Source organism: Mytilus galloprovincialis, chromosome 5 (assembly GCF_965363235.1).
Source record: "Mytilus galloprovincialis chromosome 5, xbMytGall1.hap1.1, whole genome shotgun sequence".
Classification (NCBI taxonomy): domain Eukaryota; kingdom Metazoa; phylum Mollusca; class Bivalvia; order Mytilida; family Mytilidae; genus Mytilus; species Mytilus galloprovincialis.
Genome location: NC_134842.1, coordinates 93,875,379 through 93,896,754, shown reverse-complemented (window position 1 = coordinate 93,896,754; position 21,376 = coordinate 93,875,379). Strand labels below are relative to the sequence as shown.

Sequence of the window (21,376 nt, the reverse complement as noted above, 5' to 3'; positions counted from 1 at the left end):
TGACCATGCACAGAAGTACAATGGTTCCCTGGATAAACTGACCATGCACAGAAGTACAATTATTCCCTGAGGTAACATGACAATGCACAGTTGTTTAATGGTTCCCTGAGGTAACCTGACCATGAACAGTAGTACTGTGGTTCCCTGAGGTAACATGACCATGTACAGTAGTACAATGGTTCCCTGAGGAAACCTGACAATGCACAGAAGCACAATGGTTCCCTGAGTTAACCTGACCATGCACAGAAGTACAATGGTTCCCTGGATAAACTGACCATGCACAGAAGTACAATTGTTCCCTGAGGTAACATGACCATGTACAGTAGTACAATGGTTCCCTGAGATAACCTGGCAAGGCACAGAAGAACAATGGTTCCCTGCAGTAATCTGACCATGTACTGTAGTACAATGATTCTCTTGGGGAAACCTGACCATGCACAGTAGTACAATGGTCACCTGAGGTAACATGACAATGCACAGTTGTTTAATGGTTCCCTGAGGTAACCTGACCATGAACAGTAGTACTGTGGTTCCCTGAGGTAACATGACCATGTACAGTAGTACAATGGTTCCCTGAGGAAACCTGACAATGCACAGAAGCACAATGGTTCCCTGAGTTAACCTGACCATGCACAGAAGTACAATGGTTCCCTGAGATAAACTGACCATGCACAGTAGTACAATTGTTCCCTGAGGTAACATGACCATGTACAGTAGTACAATGGTTCCCTGAAGTAACCTGATCATGCACAGAAGTGCAATGGTTCTCTGAAGTAACCTGACCATGCAGAGTAGTACAATAATTCCCTGAGGTTACCTGACAATGCCCAGTTGTATAGTGATTACCTGGTGTAACATGATAATGCACAGTAGTACAATGATTCCCTGAGGTTACCTGCCATGCACAGTAGTTCAATGGTTCACTTAAGTAACCTGACCATGCACAGTAGTGCAATGTTTCCCTGAGGTAACCTGACCCTGCACAGTAGTTCAATGGTTCCCCGAGGAAACCTCAAAATACACAGCAGTACAATGGTTCCCTGAGGTACTATGACCATACACAGTAGAACAATGATTTCCTGAGGAGACTTAACCATGCACAATAATAAAATGGTTCCCTGCAGATTAGTGAAATGGTTCCCTGAGGTTACCTGACCATGCCCAGTTGTACAGTGGTTCCCTGAGGTAACATGACCAAGCCCAGTAGTACAATGGTTCCCTGAGGTAACCTGACCAAGCACAGTAGTTCAATGGTTCCCTGAGGTAACCTCAAAATACACAGCAGTACAATGGTTCCCTGAGGGACCATGACCATGCACAGTAGAACAATGATTCCCTGAGGAGACTTGACCATGCACAATAGTACAAAGGTTCCCTGCACAGTAGTACAATGCTTTCCTGAGGTTACCTGACCTTCCCAATTGTACAGTGGTTCCCTGAGGTAACATAACCATGCACAGTAGTACAGTGGTTCCTTGTAGTAACCTGACCATGCACAGTAGTATAATGATTCCCTAAGTTTACATGGCCATACACAGAAGTACAATGGCTCCCTGAGGTAACCTGACCATGCACAGTAATAAAATGGTTCCCTGATGTAACCTGACCATGCACAGTAGTACAATGGTTCCCTGAGACAAACTTACCATGCACAGTAGTACAATGGTTCCCTCAGGTAACCTGGCAATGCACAGTAGTACAATGCTTTCCTGAGGTTACCTGGCCATGCATAGTTGTACAGTGGTTCCCTGAGTAACCTGACAATGCATAGTATTACAATGGTTTCCTGAGGTAACCTGACCATGCACAGTAGTACAAAGGTTCCCCGAGGTAACATGACAATGCAAAGTAGTACAATGGTTCCCTGAGGTAACCTGACCATACACATAAGTACAGTGGTTCCCTGATGTAACCTGGCCATGCACAGTTGTACAGTGGTTTCCTGAGTAACCTGACCATGCACAGTAGTACAATGGTTTCCTGAGGTAGCCTGACCATGCACAGTAGTACAATGATTCCCTGAGGTAACTTACCATGCACAGTAGTACAATGGTTCCCTGAGGTAACCTGACCATGCACAGTAGTACAATGGTTCCCTGAGGTAACATGACCATGCACAGTAGTACAATGGTTCCCTGAGATAAACTGACCATGGACAGTAGTACAATGGTTCCCTGAGGTAACCTGACCATGCACAGTAGTACAATTGTTCCCTGAAGTAACCTGACCATGTACAGTAGTACAATGGTTCCATGGGGAGCTTGACCATACACAGTAGTACAAAGGTTCCATGAGGGTACATGACAATGGTTCCCTGAGATAATCTGACCATACACAGTAGTACAGTAGTTCCCTGAGGTAACATGACCATGTACAGTAGTATAATGGTTCCCTGAGGTAACCTGATCATGTATAGTAATTTACAGATGACCTGAGAAAACCTGGTCATGTACAGTAATTTACAGTTGACCTGAGGTAACCTGTCCGTTCACAAAATCACATAGATGTGATCTGGATTAAGCTGACGAAGGGAGTTATGACCATGTAAATCAATCGTGATTACCTGAGGTTTTCAGAAAATATGCGTTTTGGCAAGCTTATTTATGATAACATGCAGCTGGTACAAGGACCATGTACAGTGGTGATCTTAGATAAACTGACCATGCACCGGGTACAATGGTTATCTGAGGTAACCTGACAATGCACAGTAGTACGATGGTTCACTGAGGAAACCTCACCATGCACAGCATTACAATGGTTCCCTGCAGTAACCTCACCATGCAAAGCAGTACAATGATTTCCTGAGATAACCTGACCATGTACAGTAGTACAATGGTTCCCTGAGGTAACCTGACCATGCACAGTAGTGCAATGGTTCCCTCGGTAACATGACCATGCACAGTAGTACAATCGATCCCTGAGGTAACCAGACCATGCACAGTAGAACAATGGTTCCTTGAAGTAACCCGACCATGCACAGTAGTACCATGGTTCCCTGAGGTAACCTTGCCATGCACAGTAGTACAATGGTTCCCTGAGGTAACCTGGTCATGTATAGTAATTTACATATGACCTGAGGTAAACGTGTCATGTACAGTAATTTACAGATGACCTGAGGTAACCTGGTCATGTACAGTAATATACAGATAACATGAGGTAGCCTGTCCGTGAAAAAAAAGAACATAGATGTAATCTGGACTAAGCTGACGAAAGGAGTTATGAACATTCAATTGTGGTAACCTGAGGTTTGTAGAAAATGAGCGTTTTGCAAAGTTTATCTGTGGTAACATGCAGCTGGTACAATGACCATGAAGTTGTGACCTTAGATAACCTCACCATATTCTAACATACAGAGGTATTCTGAGGTTTCATATTTATGTACAGTAGTTAAGAAATGACATTAGTTAACATGTGCAATTGGCCATGTATAGAAATGCAGAAGTGCCCTGAGGAAAACTAAAAAAATAGTATTTTGTAAAGTTTATAAAAACTGTGGTAATACGAGTATGTGCAGTAATACAGAGTAACCTCACCATGTACAGCAATACAGAGGTAATATTAGATAACCTCACAATGTTCCATCATACAGAGGTGACCTGAGGTAACCTCACCATGTGAGCAATCATTATGATCTGAGATACAGGAAATACACAGTAATTTAGAGATGACCTAAGGTTATCTGACCATGTACAAAAGTACACTGGAGATGTGAGGTTTTTCCTTGAAAATATCCAACATCTCTCAAATAAGATTAATTAAGACAATTAACATTTTAAAAAAGCAGTTATATACTATAAAACCTGTGCTTGTAACTACGTTACTTTCAAAGTAATGTCAAATGAAGAAAAAAAATAGATTACTGTTCGTACTGCAATGTTTCTCTTTTTTAATACTGGTGAATAAAATCCTTACAGTTCTGTATGTACTGGCTGGTCATCATCGCGTATGATACGAGTTTGATACTCATACACAGCTAATGAATATTATGCATGAATATAGATAAGATCAGCACGTGTAGCCATAGACTGAGAGTTGTAGATTTGTAGTGTAAATATATAGATGCCGTTTATAGAATACAAAATTAGATCAGAAACATAGTTATTAAAATTGAGAAAGGAAATGGTGAATATGTCAAAGCGACAACCACCCGATCATAAAGCAGACAACAGCCGAAGGCAATCAATGGGTCTCCAATGTAGCGAGAATTCCCGCAGCTGTAGGTGTCCTTCAGCTGGCCCCTAAAAATATGCATAATAGTTCAGTGATAATGGACGTCATACTAAACTCCGAATTATACACAAGAAACTAAAATTTAAAAGCATACAAGCATAACAAAGGCCAGAGGCTCCTGACTTGGGACATGCGCAAAATTGCGGCGAGGTTAAACATGTTTATGAGATCTCAACCCTCCCCCTATACATCTAGCCAGTGTAGAAAGTAAAAGCATAACAATACGCACATTTTAATTCAGTTCAAGAGAAGTCCGAGTCCGATGTCAAAAGATGTAACAAAAGAAAATAAATAAAATGACAATAGTACATAAATAACAACAGACTACTAGCAGTTAACTGACATGCCAGCTCCAGACGTCAATGAAACTGATTGAAAGATTATGTGTTCATCATATGAATATCAGGCACAATCCCTCCCGTTAGGGGTTTAGTATTATACTATCATAAAATATATGAGAAGAACATATCTCGTGTCATGCCAACAACTGTTTGTAAGAAATAGATGTGTTTAGTTCCGATTCAAAGACTCTATCAGTGAATCAATATGAAAGCCAACATATGCAATCTTTAATGACCTGACAACAGTATCATAACTATATCCCTTTTTAATAAGTCTATTTAAAGGTATTTTTAGTTTCTGAGGAGAATACTGACATTTTTGTTCTTTATAAAGAATATTTCCATAAAAAATTGGATGTGAAATACCTGAACGTATAAGATGTCTGCATGTTGAGTTATATTTACGAATTATTTCCTTATACCGATGATAAAATTTAGTAAATGTTTTGACCAGTTTGTGATATCGAAAACCCTGGTGTAATAATTTTTCAGTAATACATATATTTCTCTCGCTAAAATCTAATACGTTGTTACATACACGAGAGAATCGTACAAGTTGAGATATATAAACACCATAAGATGATGACAAGGGAACGTCACCATCTACAAATGGATAATTAATAATAGGAAATGAAAAATCATCTCTCTTATCATAAATTTTTGTATTAAGCTTCCCGTTTATGATATAGATATCAAGATCGAGGAAAGGGCAGTGGTCATTGTTATCATTAGCTTTATTTAAAGTAAGTTCTACAGGACAAATTTCTTTAGTATACATACGGAAGTCGTCATTATTGAGAGCCAATATATCATCCAAATATCTAAAAGTATTGTTAAATTTTTGTATCAAATGTTGTTTTGATGGGTCTTTGCTAATTTAAGTCATAAATTGTAACTCATAATAATACAAAAACAGGTCCGCAAACAGTTAGTCCCCATTGGAATTCCAATAACTTGACGATATACGGAATCTCCAAAGCGAACAAAAATATTATCAAGTAAAAATTCAAGCGCATAAATAGTATCAAAGCATGTCCAATTGACATAGTTCTTTTGTTTATTGCTACTAAAAAATGATCGCAAAGAGTTTGAACATATGTACTCGCATTCCGACTTTTTAAATGCCCAGTTAATTAGGGATGTGATTTTTTTCTTAATAAGAATATGAGGCAAAGTGGTATATAGGGTAGAAAAATCAAAACTTTGAACAGATTTAAAATCACCAATATATGCATGCAATTTATCAAGTACTTCCAACGAGTTTTTGACACTCCAAAAGTAATTAATTCCACTATTTTCAAAGGCCTTATTTGAACAATTTATTATCAGGTTTTTTATTGTACCAAGTGTACTAGTAGGAAAAACAGACAATTTAGTTGTTAAACAATGGACAGTGGCGGGTCCAGGGGTGTTCTGGGGATAGGAACCCTTTTTTTTGGAGATCAAAGCATTTAAATGGAAACATATAGTTGGAACCCCCTCCTTGTGTCCTGGATTGGGAACCCCCCCCCCCTTTATTTTTAAATGGATGGATCCGCCACTGCCCCTCATGCAGTCGGACAAGATGGACTGATTTTCAATAACCTATCTATTAAATGTTATCATTTTCTACTTATGTTACTTTAAAAGAAGTAACCAAAATCAATATATGCGTAATCTGTCCATATGTTAGTGACATATATGATTAACTATTTTAAAGCCAATCGAGTAAAATACGGATCTATAAATGTATGCTTTGCTTAAATGATAAAGATTTATGATTATTTATACTTTGATATAATTGATGGAATACTTTTCACATATCGATTGTTTGTACAACTTTTATGAAAAAAAACGTATGTGCCTGCCCCAAGTCAGGAGCCTGTAATTCAGTGGTTGTCGTTTGTTTACTAGTATGTGCTACATATTTGTTTTTGTTCATTTGTTTTATATAATTAAGGCCGTTAGTTTTCTCGTTTGAATTGTTTTTCATTGTTATTTCTGAACCTTTTATAGATGACAATGCGGTATGGACTTTGCTCATTGTTGAACGCCGTACGGTGACCTACAGTTGTTAATTTCTGTGTCCTTTTGTGGACAGTTGTCTCATTGGGATTTATACCACAGCTTCTTTTTTATATGTATCATTATTGAACGCATAAATATCGTTATCTAGGTTCTTCTATTTTAATTGTATATATAGCATGGGTTCGAATCCCGGCGAGGGAAGAACCAAAAATTTGCTTTCGCAAATTTTATATATATATATATATATATCTACTACCCCTTTCGAATAAACAAAGAATGGTACACAAAGAAGCTTTAAATAAAATACATTTCAAACAAAGATAAGAAAAAACCAACGAAAGTGGTAATTATTTAACAATTTTGCATTAGTGTTAATGCTAATCTTACAGTGCAAGATGCATGCATTACACTTAAATTCAAATAATGCCGTGACAGTTTATAGCGATATTTTTTGTAACAGCTCAGTGGCGGGTCATGGGGTGTTCTGGGGATATGAACCCTTTTTTTTTTGGAGATCAATGCATTTGAATGGGAACATATAGTTGGAACCCCCTCTTTAATTGTGTCCTGGATTGGGAACTCCCCCCTTTTTTTTTAAAAATGGATGGATTCGCCACTGCCCCTCATGCAGTCGGACAAGATGGACTGATTTTTATAACCTATCTATTAAATGTTATCATTTTCTACTTATGTTACTTTAAAAGAAGTAACCAAAATCTGTATATGCGTAATCTGTCCATATGTATGTGTCATATATTACCAAACACAATGATAGTCTAAGTTTCAACAGGACATTCACGAAACTTAGGCAGCAATCATTTTATTTTCAGGGGGGGGGGGGTGTCTATGTTTTTTTTTAAAGTTTGTTTCTAATTGTTTGAGAAACAAATAATTTGTTTTTGACCCTGAGAAAAAAAATTGTTTGTTTCACCCTCAGCAGCTGCCACTATATGTAATGCTAAAATTGAATTGAAAGAAAAAAATGTGTTCGACCTGTCTCCAAAAAATATTGTCTTTCGCCGAAATAAAAAAAATCCATAGACCCCCCCTTCCGAAATCAAATGTTTGCTGCCTTAGGCATGTGTGGATAACTTTTATTCTTTAATAGTCAGTTTAAATAATTGTATACATTTATTTACATCAATCTCTATGAAACCAGTTTTTGACAACTATTATTATAAAAGTTTAAATCGCCATTCAAAAAGTGTTTTCTTTTTAATTATTTTAAGTCAATAAATATCTGTTCACGTTGCAATGATCACAAATTAACCAAATATTTGGATTTTTTTTGTGAATTATTTGTCGTAACTTATTGTAAAAAATTGTATGTGTTCCTGTTTTCTCCTATTTTTCGCACATATACTGTCAGTCGAAATAGAAAGTACAATGATGTATTTTTAGTTTATTCTATTTTTAGATCAAATTATTACTACGCATATGGGCACTATTGCCACGATTACCTGAGGGCACCGATTACCTCAGGGCATACAGCAGCGGACCTAACTGCCATCTGCGATCGGAATCGGGATTTCATCGGAAACGGACCCGCTATGACCGAAATCCGGATTCTTGCGATAATGACTACAGACGCATGAATGGCACTGCTGACAGACAAAAATTGATCCCCAAAAGGGAAAATTACGCATTCCACACGCATTAACATACTTTTGGTTAGATCTTCTTGATTAATGTATATATTTCCATGTATAAGCATTGTTTCAATTTATAGGTTTAAGTTGCTTAACTCTGGGACTATTACACCAGAGACATATATACACATGTGTATATATATGTCTCTGCATACACTAAGAGGTTCCTGACTGGGTGACTGGTATATACATATATAGTGTATATGCAGCGAGGTTGATATATTTGAGTGGTGCCATGGATTTATATTAGTGGAAATACAGAATCAAAACATAGTTTTTATGTTTATATTAATAGAAGGGTTAACCAGAGACATATATAAACTATATGTATTTATATTTCTCTGGGTTAATATACTGGTCTGTTCTCATTTCATTGTTCTTGTATTTTGATAAATTCTAAAAAAAAAAAAAAAAAAAAAAGTCACTTATAATGGTTTTATTTTTATTTTTAGTGTCGACTGGACCAATTTTGCACTTTTATTTTTTTTTTATTTCGCCCCCTCGACCCTAATTTTTTACAAATTTTCTCGTTAAACAGATAAAATAAAAAGTCTGGCCTAAACTTAACTTGGCCATAATCATCATAGGGGTAACTTGTTTAAAAAATTTGTGGCGTGACCCGGCCAACAAACCAAGATGGCCACCATGGCTAAAAATAGAACATAGGGGTAAAATGCAGTTTTTGGCTTATAACTCAAAAACCAAAGCATTTAGAGCAAATCTGACAATGTGTAAAATTGTTTATCAGGTCAAGATCTATCTGCCCTCAAATTTTCAGATGAATCCGACAACCCGTTGTTGGGTTGCTGCCCCTAAATTAGTAATTTTAAGGAAATTTTACTGTTTTTGGTTATTATCTTGAATATTGTTATAGACAGAGATAAACTGTAAACAGCAATAATGTTCAGCAAAGTAGGATTTACAAATAAGTGAACTTGACCGAAATGGTCAGTTGACCCCTTTAGGAGTTATTGCCCTTTATAGTCAATTTTTAACCATTATTCATAAATCAAAGTAATCTTTTACAAAAATATCCACTGAAACTACTAGGCCACAATCATCTTTGGGGTATCTAGTTTGAAAAATGTGTCCGATGACCTGGCCATTCAACCAAGATGGCCGCCACGGCTAAAAATAGAACATAGGGGTAAAATGCAGTGTTTGGCTTATAACTATTAAAACCAAAGCATTTAGAGCAAATCTGACAAGAAGTTAAATTGTTAATCAAGTCAATATTTATCTGCCCTGAATTTTTCAGATGAATTGGACAACTGGTTCTTGGGTTGCTGCCCTCCAATTGGTAATTTTTAAAGAAATTTGGCCGTTTTTGGTTATCTTGAATACTATTATAGATAGCGATAAACTGTAAACAGGAATAATGTTCAGCAAAGTAAGATCTACAAATAAGTCAACATAACCTAAATGGTCAATTGACCCCTTATGGAGTTATTGCCCTTTATAGTCAATTTTTAACAATTTTCATTAATTTGGTAAATTTATGTAAATTTTTACCAAATATAGTTCTCTATTACTAATGGGCAAAGTTCATTATAGATATAATTGTATTATTGCCCTTTATAGTCAATTTTTAACCATTTTTCGTAAATCTTAGTTATCTTTTACAAAAAATCTTCTTCTCTGAAACTACTGGGTTAAATTAATCCGAACTTGGCCACAATCATTTTTGGGGTATTTAGTTTAAAAAATGTGTCCCGTGACATTTTCAGCAAATCTGAATGAGGGTAAAATTGTTTATCAGGTCAAGATCTATCTGCCCTTAAATTTTCAGATGAAACAGCAGTAATGTTCAGAAAAGTAAGATTTACAAATAAGTCAACATGACTGAAATGGTCAATTGACCCCCTAAGGAGTTATTGTCCTTTATAGTCAATTTTTAACAATTTTCATAAAATTTGTAAATTTTTACTAACATTTTCCACTGAAACTACTGGGCCAAGTTCATTATAGATAGAGATAATTGTAAGTAGCAAGGATGTTCAGTAAAGTAAGATGTACAAACACATCACCATCACCAAAACACAATTTTGTCATGAATCTATCTGCTTCTTTTGTTTAATATTCACATATACCAAGGTGAGCGACACAGGCTCTTTAGAGCCTCTAGTTGAATTCAAGCTTCATTGATTCATATTTGAAGAGTTTCTTTACTTTTCAGAAAACCTATCAGGATGAGAAGAAGAAACAAAGCAGAGTTAGAACAGCTGTATTAGATACTCTTATTTGGCAGGGACTAGCCTCCGTGGCTATACCAGGCTTTACTATAAACAGAGTTTGTACATTTAGTGGTCTCCTTCTGAAAAAATCTACATCATGGCCTGCTCCAATGAGACATTGGACCACAACTTTTATTGGATTAGCATGTATACCTTTCATAATTAAACCAATTGATAGGTCTGTTGACTTTTTAATGGAGAATTCTTTCAGGAAATGGTTCCAGGTTGGACCTGTTTTAAAAGAGTTGGTCCATCATGAACGGAACGACTGATAACCTTTTAGATTGTATACTGTGGATTCTTTATTAATCATTAGATACCAATTTTCGTGGGAACAGGTGAACCACAAAATTAAATGTTCAACAAATACCAAATTTTGTTATAGGCCTGTATGAAGATTTTGGCAAAACCATGAAATTAAATATCAACAAACAGGTAAGTTTTTCTTAATCCACGAAATTTGGTACCCACGAAACTAAATGCATCCACAGTATTTGATGTTCAATTCCAATGAATGATGAAAGTAACAAAAAGTGAGACAAGTTAGGGGCCAAAAGGGTCCAAAATTAAACTTTGTTTGATTTCATCAAAAAATGAATTATTGGGCTTCTTTGATATGCCAAATCTGACCGTGTATTCAGATTCTTAGTTTTTGGTCCTGTTTTCAAATTGGTCAACATTAAGTTCCAAAGGGTCCAAAATTAAACTTAACTTGATTTTAACAAAAATCGGATTCTTGGGGTCTTTGATATGCTGAATCTAAACATGTACTTAAAATTTAGATTTTTGGCCCAGTTTTCAAGTCGGTCCAAATCAGGGTCCAAAATTATTATATTAAGTATTGTGCAATAGCAAGAAATTTTCAATTGCACAGTATTCCGCAATTACAAAAAATATCTAATTGCACAATATTGCGCAATAGCAAGAAATTTTCAAGTGCACAGTTTTTATGAAATATTCTTTGAAAATTGGAGTTATCTTTCTTTGTCCAAAATAGTAGTTGAATCAACTTAAATCATTGTTTTATAAAATATTCAATGTATATTCACTTTTACTACCAACTAATAAATTAAAACAATATTTACCACTCAGTGATTACAAGCACTTTTTTACATTTTAATATTTTATGATGTATTTAAATGAGTAGTTATTGTTGCAAACTCCATTAGAAATTTGAGTTGAGATCAGTTTTGGAATAAGGGAAAGGGGGATGTGAAAAAAAATAGGGGGGGGGCAATTTTTCTCATTTCAGATTTCATAAATAAAAAGAAAATTTCTTCAAACATTTTTTTGAGATGATAAATATTCAACAGCATAGTGAATTGCTCTAAGGCAAAAAAAAAATTTCAAGTTCATTAGACCACATTCATTCTGCGTCAAAAACCTATGCTGTGTCAACTATTTATTAACAATCCAAATTTAGAGCTGAATCCAGCTTGAATGTTGTGTCCATACTTGACCCAACCATTCAGGGTTCAACCTCTGTGGTCGTATAAAGCTGCGCCCTGCGGAGCATCTGGTTATCCATTATATATATGTGAAGACAAAGGTTATAAGGACAAACAGGAAGTTCTGTTATTAATTATTTGTCTGATGTAATAGAATTATGGGAAGAGAAACAGTCCTGATCAGTAATAAACATTTTTGCCCTAACCTCAAAACCAAATCAAACCAAAACTTTTAAATAAGAAAAAAAAATTACTTTCACATATTTTTTGGAAGCATTTTCCCTCATTTTAGGGGGGAAACTATAAATAAAACATAACAAAAATAGAGGCAGAACCTTAATGACAGATTTATGAGTCAATTTATTCAATAAAACATTTTTTGGGAAATTTTTTAATTTCCCTGCTGGTGACTCAAATGATGGATGTCATTTAAGGGCATAAAAACAGTAAGAAATAGCTTCATACATATATTGGGACATTTTATCATGTTAACAACCCTGTATAGATTTTATACTGTATTATGAATGTAATTTGTGTGTTTTCCATGAATTTGAAACAGCATTATAAACCATGTTTGCCTAAGAAGAAATTTTACTGGATTGTTGACTTTTTTAGCATGCAATGGTTAGTGTATTTTTATTATTTGTTATCAAGAATATTTTTAGTGTTTTATAAAAATAAATAGTTTTTCTTGCTTTATTTCTTGCTATATTTTGCCAATTTCCATGGTATCGATTATTAATTATAATTGTCTTGTACAGTCATATTTGATCTATATTTAACTCTTCCAAAAATACTTTCTGGAGCGTATTGTATCACTTTGTCAATCCATGTGTCTCAAACTAGTAACCATGGTAACTGAAATGACCAAAGATGTTAACTCAAATGTCCAAAGCTGGTAACTAAAATGTTTGTTGGTTATATAAGGAATCACTGAAGCTGGTAACTCGAATGTCCCTAGATGGTAACTTTAATGTTCCTTGATGATAACGCGAATTTCCCTATATTGAAACTCGAATGCCCCAAGCTGGTAACTCTAATGTCCCAAGAAGGTTATTCTAATGTCCCTTAATGGTAACTCATATGTAACAAGATGGTAACTGGAATGTCTTGATGGTAACTCTAATGTTCTAAGCTGGTTTTTCAAATATCCCAAGATGGTATACTCAAATGTCCCTTGATGATAACTCTGATATCATAAGATGTCTTAGATGGTCACTCAAATGTCCCTAGTTGGTAACTAATGTCCCAAGATGGTAACTCTAATGTCCTAAGATGGTAACACTAATGTCCTAAGATGGTAACTCAAATGTCCTAAGATGGTAACTCTAATGTCCTAAGATGGTGGTAACTCTAATGTCCTAAGATGGTAACTCTAATGTCCTAAGATGGTTACTCTAATGTCCTAAGATGGTAACTCTAATGTCCTAAGATGGTAACTCTCTAATGTCCTAAGATGGTAACTCTAATGTTCCATGATGGTTACTCTAATATCCCTTGACGGTTATTATAATGTCCCAAGATGGTAACTCAATTGTCCTAAGATGGTAACTCTTATGTCCCCTGATCGTTACTGTAATGTCCCTTGACGGTTACTCTAATGTCCGAAGATGGTAACTCAAATGTTCTAAGATGGTAACTTGAATGTCCCAATATGGTTACTGTAATGTCCCAAGAAAGTATGTCACAAGATGGTAACCCTGATTTCCCATGGTGGTAATTTTAATGTCCCACTATGTTAACTCGGTTGAAACTTGGCTGTCCATTGATGGTCACTCAAATATCCCTAGTTGGTAACTAATGTCCCAAGATGATATCTGTGATGTCCTAAAATTGTAACTCAAATGTCCCAAGATGGTAACTTTGTCCCATGCTGGTAACTCAAATGTCCAAAGAAGGTATGCCCTAAGATGGTAACCAAAACGTCCCTTGCTTGATTGAAATGACAGATATACAGATAGAAGATATATTAAAAAGTAAAATCACAAAAATACTGAACTCCTAGGAAAATTCAAACTGGAAAGTCCCTAATCAAATGGCAAAATCTAATGATAAAACTCATCAAACGAATGGACAACAACTGTCATATTCCTGACTTAGTACAGGTATTTTCAAATGTAGAAAATGGTGGATTGAAAATGGTTTTATAGCGCTTTACCTCTCACTTGTATGACAGTCGCATCAAATTCCATTATATTTACAACGATCCATGACAAAAACAGACACAACAGGGAAAATAGTCAAAATATTGGTACAGCGGTCATCACTGTGTCTCAATCTCAAAACAAACAAATATTTTTTTAACAAAGCTCAAAGAGCATCCATCAAATTCAAAAACCACATGCTTTGCTTCGGAAAGGGGACTGATTGATAGGTTGTTGCCAGCATAGATTGGTGAATTCAGCTGGAATGCCAGGAGAGAGCAATGTACCTTCAACATAAGAACTTACAATCCTAGCCTATAAAGACCCGATGAAAGACATAAAGAGTCTACGAAAAAAGCAAAAAGTGTTCATTTTGCAGAAAAGGCATATAGGTCAATGCCACTATTACTACAATTAGAAAAATGATGAAATGGTTACTGGATGGTAACTTGAGTTTTCCCTACTAGAGTGGGATGAAATTTAATTTACAGTTGGGAAATATAGGAAAGAGGAAGAACATTATAAGTTGTAGAACATAACGATCAAGGTCAGTTACTAAAATAGAATTTTAAAGTTGGTTTCAGTATGATATCCTACTATGAATCGTAAGACAATACTTTTACATGTTTATGTGTTCTCTCAAAAATATTTGTATTTAAACCATTGAATTAAAATGGGATCTCAATGTATGCCAAATGATGGGGAATCTTTGAACTTTCTTTATTAGTTTTAATAAAATTGAGAATGGAAATGGAGAATGTGCTCAAAGAGACAACAACCCGACCATAGAAAAAAACAACAGCAGAAGGTCACCAACAGGTCTTCAATGTAGCGAGAAATTCCCGCACCCGGAGGCGTCCTTCAACTGGCCCCTAAACAAATATATACTAGTTCAGTGATAATGAACGCCATACTAATTTCCAAATTGTACACAAGAAACTAAAATTAAAATAATACAAGACTAACAAAGGCCAGAGGCTACTGACTTGGGACAGGCGCAAAAATGCGGCGGGGTTAAACATGTTTGTGAGATCTCAACCCTCCCCCTATACCTCTAGCCAATGTAGAAAAGTAAACGCATAACAATACGCACATTAAAATTCAGTTCAAGAGAAGTCCGAGTCTGATGTCAGAAGATGTAACCAAAGAAAATAAAGAAAATGACAATAATACATAAATAACAACAGACTACTAGCATGAAACAATGTTACATGGTAGAAGCTGTATAACCTTTAATATTTTGTATAGCAGAAAATCAAACTGATAAACCAAATTGTCCCAGACTTTTTATTTTATGTCCTGGATAAAGATTTTATTATTAACGAAATAACTGGCATGCAAGTGGAGGCGTACTTTACAAAGTGAGAGGGTTAGCGCTATAAACCAGGTTTAATCCACCATTTTCGATATTTAAAAATGCCTGTACCAAGTCAGGAATATGACAGTTCTTGTCCCTTCGTTTTTGATGTGTTTTGTTATTTGATTGTGCCATGTGATTATGGACTTTCCGATTGGATTTTCCTCTAAGTTCAGTATTTTTGTGATTTTACTTTTTACAACCTTCTTTATTAAAGTCTCTGTACCAAGTCAGGAATGTGACAGATATATAAATCACCAGTTGTTGAAATATTTTATTCCCACACTCTAGCCTCTATGTGTGAGACTAGACTGTAGTCACCATGCCCGTCTATCCGTTTGGTAGTCCAATTCATATTAATGTGACTCGTTAATCAGCTACTACTGAACAGAATGACTTCATAATTGGTCAACAGCTTGACTGAGATAAACTGTAATGTATGAGTCATTATCCTCAATTTTGTTCTGAATGCTCCTCAACTTCGTACTTTAATTATTTGGACTTTTTAACTTTTTTGGATTCGAGCGTCACTGTTGAGTCTTTTGTAGACGAAACGCTTTCTGGCGTAAATACACAATGTAATCCCAATATCTATCATGAGTTTATTCTTACACCAAGTTCTGGTTTGCTCGAACTTTCAATTTTTCAATTGGATAGGTTGGATTAATTATAATTTATTTATCAACACATTTCTCCAGTACATTTGAGAACACTGATGTCATATTTTGTAAGCAGCATAACAGTAATGACTTGTAGTGTGTGCGCACTTTTCGGGTTGTGTCATTAGTGTAGTTGATAAATGTTATCCCAGGAGCATTTATTGTGCACAAAAAAAATCATATTTGGTTTATATTTTTCGATTGGTTTACTAGGAAACTGCATGTCCTCAACAGAAATAACATTTTTCTGATGCTTGCATTTAGGGACCGGTCAAAATTTATCTACAATTAGGACCGGTGCAAAGTGCAGTAGGACAGATACTTTTTTCCGGAATAGCTTTTGTTGGGACATCACTTTTTTCACAGATAATATCCATAGGACACAAGTTTTTTTTCAAACGATTACTTTAAAATTATTATTATTAACATTTATAACAAAACTTGAAATAACAAGTATAATATACAATATGTAAAAATAAAAATTATTATATAAAAATTCGAAAGGCATCTTTAATTTTTTTTATAACTTTTTCAAATCAAACTTGGATATCTTATATATATATCAAGCTTACTGAATCCCATTTCATTTTGTTTTTTGTTGTATTGCTGTAAAATTTAAGAATTAAAGTAATCTTGGTAAAAAAGCTAGGATTTGCAATTCAGACAAAATAGAGATAGTACACTTTAATTTTTTTTATAACTTTTTCAAATCAACTTGGATTTTCATCAAACTATGCAGCTATCTTAGATATATATTAAGCTTACTGAATCCCATTTCATTTAGTTTTTTGTTGTATTGCTGTAAAATTAAAGAATTAAAGTAATCTTGGTAAAAAAGCTAGAATTTGCAATTCGGACAAAATAGAGATAGTACACTTTAATTTTTTTTATAACTTTTTCAAATCAACTTGGATTTTCATCAAACTATGCAGCTATCTTAGATATATATTAAGCTTACTGAATCCCATTTCATTTAGTTTTTTGTTGTATTGCTGTAAAATTTAAGAATTAAAGTAATCTTGTTAAAAAAAGCTAGAATTTGCAGATCGAACACAATAGAGATAGTACACTTTAATTATTTTAATAACTTTTTAAATTCAACTTGGATTTTCATCAAACTATGCAGCTATCTTAGATATATATCAAGCTTACTGAATCCCATTTCATTTAGTTTTTTGTTGTATTGCTGTAAAATTTAATTTCACTTATATGGTGAAGTGCAACAAACATACATCATGTACATCATGTACATTACATCAACCAACAAAGTAGCAAAAATCATTCGGGGATCACATCAGGTACATTTTCTGTAAATGGGAAAATGTTAAAGCAATTATTACCATTCCTTATAAAAAAACACATTCCAAGGCAACCTATGGGTCTTCAGGTTAAAATATATATAGAGAGTTAAACCAAATGCTATTGAGTTTCATGTTTCTCCTGGAGCTTGTTTTTATAATTAATATATAAAGGTATTGATAAAATTCTATATAAGATACATGCAGCTTCATTAATTTTTCAGTTAAACAAACACCTATTTGTGGTTTGATTGCATTATGCAATGTCTTTGTTTTTTTCAATGCTATATTTATAGTATAATTTATGATAATGCCATGCCTGTAATTGTATGTGAATCAACAAAATAAAACATGAAACTGTTGCTTTTGATCATATTATAAAGACAACATATGTTAAATGCCTCTATTAAGTATACTATTATTTACAATACATTCGAAAAGTAGGATAGGACACCAACTTTTTTATTACTAAGTTGGCATAGGACATCATTTTTTTTTTCAGTCAGAAAGCCATAGGGTTGTAACTTTTAAATGTTTTTATTTTTTGCACCGGTCCTATGTGACGATAAATTTTGACCGGTCCCTTAATGAATACATTTGTAGGCTTAGTTTTGATGTCCGTACGGTTATCAATAGTTGTTAATTTTTGCGTCATTTTGTTGCCTTGTGGAGAGTTATCTCGTTGGCAACCATACCCATCTTTTTCAAATTAAGACAAAATTATACAACAGTGTCCGCAGACAAAAAACTAGTTAACACTTGAAATTACTAAAATTCATTTTAAAAGGGGTAAGTTGCTGATACACTTCGAGGTCGGTAGTATGCCGTTACTTTGTATTCTGGATGATTTCCACAATGATGCCAGAAATATTCTGCTCGAGACAAACAACTATCCATGTTATCATCTAAAATATAGAGTAAGCTGTACAAACATCGTCGACTTTATATAGAAATGTGTTATGCGACTGCTGACAAGTGAGATGTTTAGCTAGCTATAAAACCCGGTTAAATCCACTTTTTTCTACTTTAGAAAATGCCTGTACCAAGTCAGGAATATGACTGTTATTATCCATTCGTTTGATGTGTTTGAGCTTTTGATTTTGCCATTTGTTAGAGACTTTCCTTTTAGAATTTTCCTCGGAGTTCAGTATTTTTGTGATTTTACAATGCATGACGTAAAGATGGTTATAGAAAACATCGGAGAATTGTCATAGATAAAGGTGACTGCAGTTTATGCGCGTACACACATGGTTTCTATGATGAGTTTATTTACTAACGTTAAAATTTCGTAACTCGATGTGGCGGAGACAAAGCAAGGTTACAATTTTAATATCTTTCGAGGAATGTTTGATCAAACTGTTTCAATTTGAGCGCCACTGATTAGTGTTAAATAGACAAAACGTGCATCTGCATACGAAATTATAAACCTGGTACTATTGGTGAGATTTTTTTAAGGGAGGAATCTCAAAATAATAGATAACAGCTTTTTTAAAGTGATATAACGAATATGAAGATGGACTTTACATCGTTTATATTCTTCATCAATACTACACTTATCTTACTTCTTATCAATTTATTTTTAAATGATTGTATAAAACTATACCTGTTTGAAGGTTCGCCGCACCAAAACCATCATAGAACATGTGCTTTAAAGTCGTATCTGCTGGACATTTTTCATGTTTAATCCAACATCCAGCTCCTGCAGCTCTTAAATGACCTAAAGGGGACAAAAATAATGAAAGTGGTTCAGTATCACCAGCCAAGAAGTCAGTCCTCATGTGCAAGCATCAACTATTATTGATTATTTTTTCTGTTCTCAAACGGTTTAAAAAATCATTAGACAAAGTTTTTGTACAATTGATTACCAGATTACCGAAAGCTACATTTTAATGATTGTGTGTGTCTAATGTAGATGAAAAGCGTGCTAAAGAACTTAAGGCGAAGTGTACGTAATTAAACTACACAATGGATGTTTTTTAAATTTTACATGTAGATTCTGCTTGTAAAAATAAATCGGAAAATAAAATAAAAAAAGGGGGTAACCGTTTTCGTTTTTGAGATACGAGCTGTTGAAGTTAACAGCATCATACACCAAAATTACAAAGGATATATAGGGAAAATCGTGAAATTCGGCAGGAATTGTTACATTTCCAAGATTTTCTATTATATTAGACAATCGATTTTTTTTTAAATTTATGAGACGATTCTAAAATGTCCGAGGAATCGATTGGTGCAAAGAAAGTCCTTAGCAACCGTGCTACTTTTCAAGCTATACCCTGTTAAAGTTCAATCTTGAGTGTAAAAAAAAACACAAAAAACAACGACAACGTTATTGACGTCGCCGCAACAGTTACGACGCTTCATATAGTCCTCTGATACTTGTATGAAATATATACCGTTTTGTTGGAGTTCGTGTTGCTCGGTCTTAAGTTCTTTATGTTACGTTTTGTGTACTATTGTATTGTATTTGTCTATTATATTTGGGTGCGTGCGAAGATCGCCAAGCTAGAAAACGGTTGACATTTTCTTCATTATGAACTAGAACTATTTTCGACCTCGGTGCCTTATTTTTTGTTAAAATCTAAACACTGGGCCTTTTTTTAATCAAAATCTTTGTTCTCATAAAACTTCATTTCATCAAGGTCTCTTCTCAGAATATCAGCCATCTGTCTGGCACAGGATAACAAATCAATATTTAAGTAAATTTAAGTTGTGTGGTAATTCTTAGTACATTTGGGTAAATTTATCTTAATATCTTTGTGCCGCATAAGCATCTCTTTAATTCAACACATCCCTGAGCAACGACATTATATATTTTATGCATCGCATGCGCTTCTTTTTATCACATTCCAGACCGGCTAGTAACTGTTGTATAACTTTACACGTCTGAAGACGAATATTTGCGTGAAACATTTTTGTATGATTTTTATTTCTGGAAATCAATCTGAAATCTACAACAGTCCATTTCCGAAAGTCGGGCTGGACCTTTACTTTTATGTGCATTCGGGATTTACACAAATTGTAACCCGATTAATTCAGTCGTATTTTTCAGCTGATGTACGAATGCTACATTTCTCGTGTGGGAGAAAATCGGACATGGAAAGGGCTTGAATTATTCGAGTTACTCAAATTGAAACTCGGGAATATATTTCTAGCTGTTCGGAATTCGCGGAAACAAATTTTCGGCATTACGGTATTGAATCAATAGAGATACCAATTATTTCTTTTAACAAATTCGAATACCAGTCAGTTTATAGGACTTCAGTTTGAAATAGGGGCGGCAATCCATTCGTTTTATCCAATCAATTGGAAAGGGGGGGTCAACATTGATAGTCAAAAAGCCTTGAAATATTCAATAAAAAACGTTGAATGTAAATTATATGAACTCCAAAATCTCATATTATAAGACTAGTTAACCACAGGCTTCTCAATTCTTGTATGATAATGAACTAGGTGAAAACATAGAGCTGACCGAGTGCGAGATCCTTATGGATAATCATCGAGGTCGTTAAACACCCCTTGCAGTAAACTTTGGTTAAATTTTTTAAAAAATCGAAATGTAATAGTCTGAACACATTTCACCGCTCATTCCACTAAATATTAAATTGCAGTTACAAGTATCACAAAACTTCCCTGACCTCTTTTCTTTAACCATAATAGAGTGAGGAGGGGAGGAGGGATCCAGATATTGAAATCCCGGGCTTAAAAACACGAAATCCGGCGAGGTCCCGAATTAATTAAAAAATCAGATCCAGACTACCCGAAATTCGGAAATAGAATGATCCCGGAGTTCCGATAAAGGTCCTACCCCCTCCCCCCTCGTAATTCTATATTCTATTCATTCTTAATCTTGAATTGAGACTTGATACTTCAAAATTACATTCTCTAATTTCGAATGATGCACATAGGCACAATAAAAGAAAACAGATTTCGCTATATCTCTTCGAAATTGGAATTTGTGAAAGAAGAAATGACATGTTATATTTTATCTTACATGTGTACTTTCAAT

General features: G+C 34.7%; 2 protein-coding genes across 2 annotated transcripts in view; one reads left to right on the top strand and one right to left on the bottom strand.

Moving 5' to 3' along the window:
* LOC143076755 (mitochondrial fission process protein 1-like) overlaps positions 1-10,895 on the top strand; it is a 67,339-nt gene extending 56,444 nt beyond the window's left edge. Inside the window, exon 3 of the mRNA XM_076252620.1 lies at positions 10,404-10,895. Within this exon, the coding sequence (XP_076108735.1) occupies positions 10,404-10,733 (330 nt within the window). The 3' untranslated portion in view covers positions 10,734-10,895. The remainder of the gene's footprint in view (positions 1-10,403) is intronic.
* Positions 10,896-18,130: 7,235 nt separating this feature from the next.
* The window catches only part of LOC143076754 (uncharacterized), a 35,884-nt gene continuing 32,638 nt past the window's right edge, over positions 18,131-21,376 (bottom strand). The window contains exons 22-23 of the mRNA XM_076252618.1: positions 18,971-19,084; positions 18,131-18,272 (exon numbers count right to left, since the gene is read on the bottom strand). Of these exons, the coding sequence (XP_076108733.1) occupies positions 18,148-18,272; positions 18,971-19,084 (239 nt within the window). The 3' untranslated portion in view covers positions 18,131-18,147. The remainder of the gene's footprint in view (positions 18,273-18,970; positions 19,085-21,376) is intronic.